The 9,942-nt window shown below is 38.2% G+C and overlaps 1 protein-coding gene and 1 long non-coding RNA gene across 4 annotated transcripts; both read right to left on the bottom strand.

Annotated features, from left to right (window-relative positions):
- Nucleotides 1–553: 553 nt before the first annotated feature.
- On the bottom strand, nucleotides 554–6,205 carry LOC115777001 (uncharacterized). 2 transcript variants are annotated; one of them, XM_030724806.1, is made up of 11 exons: nucleotides 5,858–6,205; nucleotides 5,567–5,679; nucleotides 4,807–4,949; nucleotides 4,597–4,665; nucleotides 3,510–3,707; nucleotides 3,215–3,307; nucleotides 2,871–3,117; nucleotides 2,532–2,660; nucleotides 1,730–1,870; nucleotides 1,292–1,403; nucleotides 554–1,180 (listed from the first exon to the last, which is right to left on the bottom strand). In XM_030724806.1, the coding sequence occupies exons 1-7, from the start codon at nucleotides 5,915–5,917 to the stop codon at nucleotides 2,999–3,001; spliced, it is 795 nt and encodes a 264-aa protein (XP_030580666.1). In that variant the 5' UTR covers nucleotides 5,918–6,205; the 3' UTR covers nucleotides 554–1,180; nucleotides 1,292–1,403; nucleotides 1,730–1,870; nucleotides 2,532–2,660; nucleotides 2,871–2,998. The 2 variants fall into 2 exon arrangements, 1 of the variants encoding a protein (XP_030580666.1); XR_004019561.1 differs by lacking the exon at nucleotides 4,807–4,949 and having other exon boundaries at nucleotides 5,858–6,201.
- Nucleotides 6,206–6,507: 302 nt separating this feature from the next.
- Nucleotides 6,508–9,031, bottom strand: LOC115777009 (uncharacterized). 2 transcript variants are annotated; one of them, XR_004019566.1, is made up of 5 exons: nucleotides 8,995–9,031; nucleotides 8,196–8,397; nucleotides 8,064–8,123; nucleotides 7,300–7,350; nucleotides 6,508–7,214 (listed from the first exon to the last, which is right to left on the bottom strand). It is a non-coding gene; the product is annotated as an uncharacterized LOC115777009 (long non-coding RNA). The 2 variants fall into 2 exon arrangements; XR_004019565.1 differs by lacking the exon at nucleotides 8,995–9,031 and having other exon boundaries at nucleotides 8,196–8,421.
- Between the last annotated feature and the right edge of the window lie 911 nt (nucleotides 9,032–9,942).

The following is a 9,942-nucleotide window of genomic DNA, read 5'->3' as shown; positions in this document are numbered from 1 at the left end:
GTCACGACCCCGCACAGGTTGGTTTTATTAATGCCACTCTAGAAAGTGAAATGATTTTTTTTTGTCCAAACACACAAAAGTGCGTGTAATTTGGATGTAATTTACATCATGCTTTCAAAAATATTGTGTAGGTTGACCTCCAATATGGTATTGACTGGGAGAGTCCATATGGTCGCCATCATGATGGGGTGACAGTGCCAGAGGTTGAGCTTCCACGGCCTTTGACTCAGGTGGAATTTGAAACACTACCAGATCCAACTGGCTTGTTTTCAAATGTGATTATTGTTTATCAACAGACAATTGATGTACTGACTGTAATATTTGGAAATATTTAGGTTACAGCTACCAAAGACATTTGCTTGATAGAGATTAGTTGCAAGTTTGTTTTTTTGAAATGTATACACATTTCTTTTTGGTGAGGGTAGTTGCTTCTCATCAACATGTGTCTGTGCCTCTTTTGGCATAACAACTGTGACATTTAGATCTTTGTAATAGAAATGACAGTTTTTCTGTTCAAATTGTTTTTTTTTATTCAATATTTGCTGTGAAGATACAATATATCAGGTTAGGCATCTTGTATCCAAACGTGAACATTGACCTGTTTTGCACAGATATGTATATATGTAATAAAATCACTGTTATGAAACCATTTCAGCTTTCATTAAGAATTCGTTGATAATATCAGATTTAACCGTTTGTAATTAAGCTATGTCTATTCATGACTTTGTTGGTCTAATCTCTTTTTTTAAGCAAATGTTTTCAGAAAACGTCCTACAATAATATGGAACTGTTTTTATAGTTGATCAGAACAACAACAACGCTGAGTACTGTCAAATTCTAATACATAATTAACAAGTGGATTATTCCAGAATATCCATATCTATCAAGAGACTGAACCATAAGAACAATTTAAAAGTAATAATACCAATAACCAACAACATTCGTTGTTTAAATGGCCCAGCTTAAATCTGACCAAAACCAGAATAGGCCGCAGAAATGCTTGCCATAAGGTCTTGGTGGAAGTCTTCATAGTTTTTGTGGTTTTTGGATCGCTTCAAAGTCAGGAAGCAAGTGGACGACTGTGGGAGACTGCAGTCAATAACTTCGACCTCGAGATTGGAGCATAGCACACCCCAGCCAGTCCAGAATGTTAGTAAACTCTTGAGGATGTCTGATGTTCCTTTTATGACACAAATGAATGTATTATGTTAGCAAGATTATTTACATGTTCATAATTCACTTTCCAAAAGCATATATAAAGTGTATTGAAAAATGTATAATCTTTGCTTACCATTTTCTATGAATCTTCGGAGGAAGCTCATGATCAGACAGTGATCATCCAACGAGAGTATGTCTTCATCTATATCTTCATCTTTAGGCCAGTTTATGTTATCGATTACCATCTACAAAAAAGAAATTTCACTGTAAATTACTTGGAATGTAGGTAACTGAAGAAAATGAAAAACTGTGTTAAGGCAGAACTTTTGATGTGTACAGATGTTTGTCTTTCAGTCCAAAAGTGAAAAACACACATAGGAAATACAAGAGTAAGTGTTGGCATGCACTGGGATGTGCTGACAAGCCATCTCAAGTGTACACCACCTCTTGCCCCCAACCGCTGGATGTAGGCACCATCTCCACCCACTAACCTTAATGGATATGCGGGCATATGGGACAGATGGTTATTTGTATGCAGTGTTGGATTCTAATCTTTGCAAAGTAAACTTACCTGTGGGGTTATCTCTGCCTCACTGGCCCTTGGAAAAAGTACTGGCACAGCATCAGGCCTGGAACTGAAAAATTCCCACACACCTGTGTCTTTCAGCCCTCTTCGGATTTGTTTCACCTGTTGTGCTGTTCTTTCCAAAACCTACACATGAAAAAAAAAACAATTTCTTTGAAAAAATAAAGCAAACAAATCTTATAAATTTGTTGTGACAAAGACAATGACTTTTGGAAATCGAGAGTAGTTTTTTCATTTTGTAATTCCAGTTGCAGCACTTTTTACATTTACAAAGCTCAGTATGGTCCTGTGGTAATAATGTTCAAGAGATAAGTTCAGCATGTTCTCAAGCTCTGGGGTGCGTGTTTCATATGAGATCCTGAAACCTTGAAATAAAATAAAAAGAAGTTTTTTTTAATTGAACTCATAAAATACTGTTGTTTAAAATCTTTGTTTTCAGTGTTATAAAAATTATAAAGCTTAATGAGTGGATTTTTGAGTGGAGTTCATTTTTTGAATGTGTGATTCGAAAAATATAGAGTTGACTATTTCTATAGGCACCATAAAGATTTTCCATCAATTTTGCTTTTTTTTTTTTTTTTTTTTTAAAAAAAAGGACAATCTCTTGCAAAAAAATAACCTTCTGTCAAACAATTTCTTATCATTCCACACTTAAAACCGTTATGATGTAGGTATATCAGGTAGGGCTGTCATGATTGCAGTGACTTAAGAACAATACTAGTCTACGTTCACTTTAACAGATTGTGGCCTTTCATCAGATATTGTTTCTGCAGGTACCATAACTTACAGCATGGAGGAGTATTTTTTCTTGGAGCCAATGTCTGTTATTGACTGTAACTCCAGGAAGATCCCATGGCAACGTCAAAGAGAGAACCACGGATTTCTCCTCCTCTGACAAATCCTTTGTTCCCTGTAACTAAGTATTTATTGTAGGAGAAATAAAGCAGTATGGCATCACATGATACATATGCAAACCTAAACATATAGCCCAAAGTACATCTGAAGAATTTTAAAAATGTGCAAATAAAAGAGTTTGTATCTCATGCTATTTACAAAAATTGTCATGAAAAAAAAAACTTTTGTTGTAGGTCTTGTATTTTCAAAGTAAAACTGAAATTTTACAAACCATTCTTATGACCTCACGGACATCTTGGTCAGCACAATCTGACTCAGTTACAGTGGCTGTTTCTGGTTCCCCTCCAAACAGCACATGGATGATTCCTTGGCTGAGACCAACCAGACAAGGACCACCATTCAGAAAGCTGTGGCCGATAATTCGACCCGCCACACGAAAAAGTCGCTTTCTAGGAGCAGCCTCGATGTAGAGGGAGTGAGATGGTCCTGCTCACCCTCAAACAGCAATGTCTTCAGTTCTGTCAAACAACAATTGATAATATTAACATAAACAGGTTTTTCTGAACAATCTCCATACCCGCCAATTCAAGAAAATGAAAAAATTAACAACCATACCAGTTTCGTCATCAAGCAAGAATCCATTCTGAAGGTTTGACATGACTATTGAAAGTACATGTCTATTAACACCCTCTCCAATGGCAGCATCACCTAAAAAAAAAAAGACAAGACAATTTGAAGACAGAAGACAATTGTGGGTCCAAAAATGAAAGCAAACTCTTGCAAGACATTATGTCTCCATCCAGCTGTAGAGTCAAGACTGGACTAATTTCTTTTTGGACAAAAAACAGTCGAGTTTACAAGGGCAGTTGGAGGAGTTGACAGGATTTTTAAAAATAAATGAATATTTTACCTATGAGATGACATCGCAGTGGGTTAGTCCACTGCACCCGTGGCCTTTTGTAGAATCTCAGAATGGCACGGTTCCTTTCCTTCAGGGTATCTCTTAAACTCAGGGTAAATGAAAGACTCTCTTTATCCTTGTTTGCTTCATGTACTGACTCAATGTACAGCTCAGACGCTTTGGCTGGAACTACTTCTGTAATCCAAGCTTGAAAGAAACATGACCAGAAAAGGCATACAAACTGATTAGTGAATTTAAATTTCAGATTCTATATACATAAAAATCAAAATTATACACAACCATCCATTCCAACCAATCATTTTCTAAATCTGCTTCTTCCATATAGGGTAGCTTGAAACCTGGTGCCTATCTGCTGTTCAACGAGCAAAACATATGCTACATACAACCATGCCAGGTTGCCATTCATTTTCTGACAACACAGACACACAGAAAAAATAGAATAGAATAGAATAGAATAGAATGCCTTTATTGTCATTATACAGGATGTACAATGAGATTGGAGCACCAAAACTAACAAATATGAAATACAAAAAGTACAAAAAAGAGCACCGAAAGGAAGACCCGTGAGCCGCTGCGTCTGTGCGCGCCGCCATCTTGGAACCTGAAAAGAACTATTCATACACCTAGGGCCCTTTTCCTAAATATCTTTCATTGGGACAGTATTTTCAAAGACAATTTTAAGTAAAATAAAAGCTCTCTCTCTCTTAAAGACAAACCCCTACAGCATGTAAAAAAAAAAAAAAAAAAACTGTGAACAAGAACTAATTATTTAAAAGTCTCACCTTTACTACTAACTACAGAAGCGCATTGCATTCAAGGTTAAAAAAAAAAACAACAACAAAAACCTTGTAATTACGAGAAAAAGTGTCATAATTACAAGATCTTGATGTCAACTAATGAGAAACCTATAATAGCGAGATGCAGATCTCATAATTGAGATAACTGGAAACCAGCCATTTACTGCAGCTGCCCAACATTATATGGCACCCTAGTGGCCATGGATTTAAACTGAGTACTAACGTGTTTATTGAGTAATAGACTCGAGTCCTAAGTCTAACCTGTACATGCTACTTACCATTTCCGAGGTCCCTCTGAATATCTGGAGGATTAGGCTGCTGTGTGCTTAGAGCAGTTGAAGGACCAGCTAAAGACAAAACACATGCATAACAAATGAGTTACAAAACATATTTTTAACAGAAATGGGTTTGTTTGAAATGGCAATGGACAGACAGACAAATCTACATAAGATGTTGTTGCTGGTGGTTGCAGATATCACTCTACAAACCCTGATCTGAACCTGTCTCCAGTGTCACCACTATATCTGCAACTTGTTGCCGTGAAGAGCTGCGACTTGCCCCACTGGTGGAAGGGACAGATTCCTCTCCATTCTCACCTTCAGTCTGTCTTTCCCTGCCATCCTGTGATCGTCTTAAGAATCAATTTAACAATCAATTTCAGATTACTGAAGTACTTTTTAACAAGAAATACAAACATTTCAATATGACAAAAAAAAAAAAAAAAAAATTAATCAGGAACAAGATGTTGGCACATACAAATGAAGTTATTATTAATACTTTTGTGGGTAAACCTCGCCATCTGTGTCTTTATGTCTTTCTCAACAATGTGTTTTATGTGATGGCTTCAGACTATGTGCACCACCTATCTATAAAAACATTATTAGCTATGGATTTGTTGTGGACACAACTTATTGTGGATAGGGAAGTTATACACTATCCATGGAATGTAACTTTGCATTATACAAGTTAACTAACCATCCATACGTAAATACAAGTTTGACTTATCACCTTCCCAAATAACATCAGTTCTGATTCAGCTGTTAATTATGTATCACTTCACTGGAAGGACTAAAGCCTACCGATCTGCATATTGGTATATGAATGTGATTGTGAATGAGTTTATGTGACTGAAGTGTTAAGTTCTTTAAGTGGGTAGTATGTCTGGAAAAGCACTACATAGATTTTGTCCTTTTGCATTTATAAAGAAAACCAGGTGCACAGATGAGAACTTTAGATTTGGATCAGTACCTTGAACAAGACTGATTGTGTTGCCTTATCTGTGAAAACGGAAATTCCTCTCCACAAAGAAGACATGGCGTCAGTGGTCCAATGTATGTGTTAGAAGGTCCCTCAGTTTCTTCCTACATGTAAAAGTACAAAAAATATATAAAGACTGAAGCCGCACACAAACAGCAGTTTTAAGAAGTAAAACAAGTCTACATATACACACTTACATCTCTGTACATCTCTCTCTCTCTACATACATATAACACAGTTGAAAATAACAGCAAATGATGAGCTAAAAGCAGATATATTTACCGGCTCCAAGCTGAGATGGCACTGTAGAGGGCGGATGTAAATTATAGAGTGGTGAATCATAGTGCTTGGTTCCTTCAGATATTGCACACTGTACCCTTCATTTGGGCACTGTATAACAGAGAGCTGGCGGCTCCTTGTGTTACCAGAGCTTTTGAGCAACTCATAGCCACCTGCAGTCCTCAACTTTGGAAAGTTTTGATAAAGACAATCTGTTAATTCCTCACAGCTATGAAAGTCATGATAGGTTCAGATCATTTTAATAACTCAGAGAACAAACACACAACTCATTTCAAACTTGCGCAAGGAGGAGAGATCCGTTCCTGAACTCAGCTCTCAGCTGAGCGGAAGTTATCTGTCCCGAAGGACCGCTTCCTGTGCAGCGCTTTTATTCGGATTTTCACAATAAGATCACGTGGGTTACACCAAACGCAGTTTACAGCATGTAATAAACAACATTCTTGGCTTTTTCCTTACCATATATGGTCTTAAGCATACTGTGACATGTGCGCATGTAACATGGCGTATACGAGACACGTATCCTATATGTGTTCTCTGCAGGCTGAGAACAGCCTGCAGGTAACTACAACTTCCTTTGTAAGAAATACCACCACGTGTTCCCATTTCAAACATAAAAACAACAGTATCATATGCACATAAAACAACTTATAGAAAATATACAAACAGAAGATATGATAATTTATAATGAACAGAATGGAATTTATACCATAACTCCAACAGTCACCTGAAAAATAAACACACAATATTAAGAAATCCCACTTTACCACCAAACTCTGTTATCACTGGAGTCTTTGAATTCCACTGAAAACAAGAAGAACAAATGTTATCTCTGTTTTAATTTTAAAATACGTGGCTTAAGAAAGAGAAAACACATTTCAGTGGAAGTGCACAGCTACACTGTGCTGCTCTAAAACAAACAGACAACAAGCAGTAAATTTTCAAAATAATTCAGAAAGAGCTTCAGAAGGTTTTCACCAAAATTTTCCTAAAAATTATTCTATGTGTTACCATACAGTCTTGCTTTTTGGAGAGACAGAACCAGGACGTTGTTACACTATAAACATTACATTATGGAAATACAATATTTTTTCTACTGTCTTAGAGCAGCAAAATAGTTCAAGCAACAATAACGTAGATAACATACCTCGGAAACATATGCGCCGCTCACCTAGTCCTGCCCTTTGGAGACGTTCCTTCTCTGGTCGCCTCGGAACAACTGTTGAATCTTTTCGCCCAAGGCAACAAAAAATGTGTGTATATGTGGCGAGGCTGACAGTTGCATTGCTGCGTCTTTGATGCCTTCTACTTGATCTGCTTGTAAACAGTCTTGACACCTCAACTGGGGATGGAAATAGTGAAATGTACCTAGCACCACAGTTGCATGTCTTCTCAAGAAATAATTTTCAGCATATATATTAGCTTACCATCAACAGGATGTCGTCCTGCAACATTTGACATTCCAGGTGTTGTTGACACTGTGAATATATTGACATATATGTACAAGAGTAGAAATGTGTAAACTCTTACAAGTATTTGAATGTGTATCTTTAAGCTACCCAACCCTGCAATAAAAGATTACATGGACATGGGTTAAAATGCATCAGATTCTGAATTATAAGATCTCTGTTCACCATCAGTGAATGATTTATCTTGTCAAAGCTACAAATGCACAAATTATACTTATATACAAGGCTACATTCACCTTGCAAGTGTTAAAGCTCATTTAAAGTTGTTGCCTGAAATCCTTTTTTTTCTTGTTTGCTTGTTTGGTCGGTCATAGTACAATTTAAATGAGACCATTATCAGTTCAGACTGAACATTTCAAGTCCATCACACAGGACTGCATTATAGCAGTGGCTGTAACTGTTTCATTAAGGTAACCAGATTTCTGAAACACAACCAGGAGCCGTTGTACTCTCGACTCATCTTGCCTTTTTTAAAGAAAAGTTTCATTTATATTTTATTTGAGTCCTCATCTTCAGCAAAGCAACCCAAACGATGAAATCGGGGACGTTTCATCATTGTATGCCAATTGGTGAGCATAAGCTAAGTAAAATCCCCAACTTAAGCATTAAAACTTATAAAAACACTATAAAACACACACGTTGGCTGTTGACTTACAAACATTAAAACAATAACAACTATTCTGCATGTAAAAAAAAGACAAGGAGGAAAAAAAAACACTTACTTGTGTTGATCCTTGGCGTTATGGTGGGGCCTTGTGCTTGTGGAGTTGAACCGGCAGATGCTAAAAGAAGACAATATGAATAAACTCTATTCTTCGACAAAATTACAAAACTCCACCTAGCTGAAAACTTACCGCGTTTCAACTCATCCAATCTATTTGCAGCTTCCCTTAACAAGTCCGACACAGACCGTCTTTCCGCTCCCTCCATTACAATACGTTGGTTGTTAAAACAGAAGTCAAAGACCCAGGCATGCACAATCGATCTGCACATGGATCCTGCTCCTTCTTGTTTGTTGACCAATAGCAGAGGAGCTGGAGCAAGAAGGCAGCCCTCCTCATTTGCATAATGAGGCAGAAATGCATACGGTAAAAGAAAAAGAGCAGGAGGAAAAGGCAAAACAAAATATTTATATTTCTTGACGAAAACGCATGTGTAAGGAAAAGGAAAAAGAAAATTTATACATTTCTTGTTGAAAACTCGTGTATAAGGAAAAGGAAAAACAAAATATAGACACTATATATATATTTCTGCTTTTATTTCTAATTATGTCAGTTTCGGTCCTCCATACCTGACAGTATTTAAATGGCAATCTTATTAAGGACCTCAGACCGGCTTAACATATCTTACAAACGTACTGCACATAAAGACTTAAAACAGAAAAACTAAGTAGACAGGAACTGTTAACATGACTGGATTGGAGCCTTATGAGAGAGCGGGAGCATGTGATCAAGAATAACAGTGTCTGCCAATGCCCACGTTCCTAGCTTTTAGCTGTTAGCTCAGTGTGGCAGACCTGGAGTAGCTCAAGCACTTAGAGTCAAATACATTACACATTATAACATTACATTACAACACAGCATGAAACACCACAGGATCAACTTCGTAGCGTTTATCTATCAGTTTGTTTGTGCTTCTGAAAACATTACTGACCTGTAAAACAGGAGAAATAATGAGCAGAAGAAAACGTGCTGCCGTTCGCCTGGTCAGTCTTGCCAGAATGACAAGCTTACGCCAGCTAAGGCAACTCCTTTCCGGCAGGCATTCTGCTGCCCTCTACTGTTCATAGTGACACACAGTCGCTTGCAGCACAGCGCTTGGGAGACTTATTAAATCTCATGTTTTTTGTACACAAACCGTGTGAAAGATACAAGATTTTATACACATAATCAAACTTAATTCACAAATGTGACCACATATTTGTGTGGGTCACACAAACTTGAAAAAGGTGATACCGGAGTTTACTCAACACATCGACTGCCCCACCAGAGGAGAGAGGACCCTAGACCACTGCTATTCTCCATTCAAAGATGGCTACAAAGCAAAGCCTCTTCCGCCTTTTGGGAAGTCTGACCACACCTCTGTCCTTCTCATGCCGAAATACAAACAAAGGCTCAGGCAGGAACCCCCTGCTGTGAGAGAAGTGACACGGTGGTCCGATCAAACAGAGGCCGCTCTGCAGGGTGCGTTGGATTCAACCGACTGGGACATGTTTCACAGCAGCGCGGGCGGAGACATCGAGGAGTTTACCGAAATGGATTTATTGGGAAAGCTGTTGATGACACTTTGCTTAGGAGGACCATCAGGACTTTTCCCAACCAGAAGCCATGGGTGGATAAATCTGAGGTCCCGCACCGCTGCCTACAACTCACTTCTGGGAACATGGAGGACTACAAGGTTGCATCATACAACGTCCGCAGAGCGGTGAAAGAGGCTAAACATCGCTACGGCCGCAGACTGGAACAGCAACTACAACAGTCTGACTCCAGGGGACTGTGGCAGGGACTACGCACCATCACGGACTACAAAGCACCACACACACACCCGGTGAGTGCCGATGCTTCTCTGGCTGATGAACTCAACAACTTCTTTGCGCGCTTC

Source organism: Archocentrus centrarchus, unplaced genomic scaffold, assembly GCF_007364275.1.
Source record: "Archocentrus centrarchus isolate MPI-CPG fArcCen1 unplaced genomic scaffold, fArcCen1 scaffold_41_ctg1, whole genome shotgun sequence".
Taxonomy (NCBI): Eukaryota; Metazoa; Chordata; class Actinopteri; order Cichliformes; family Cichlidae; genus Archocentrus; species Archocentrus centrarchus.
The sequence above is the reverse complement of the archived record's forward strand: the minus strand, read 5'-3'. Positions and strand labels throughout refer to the sequence as shown.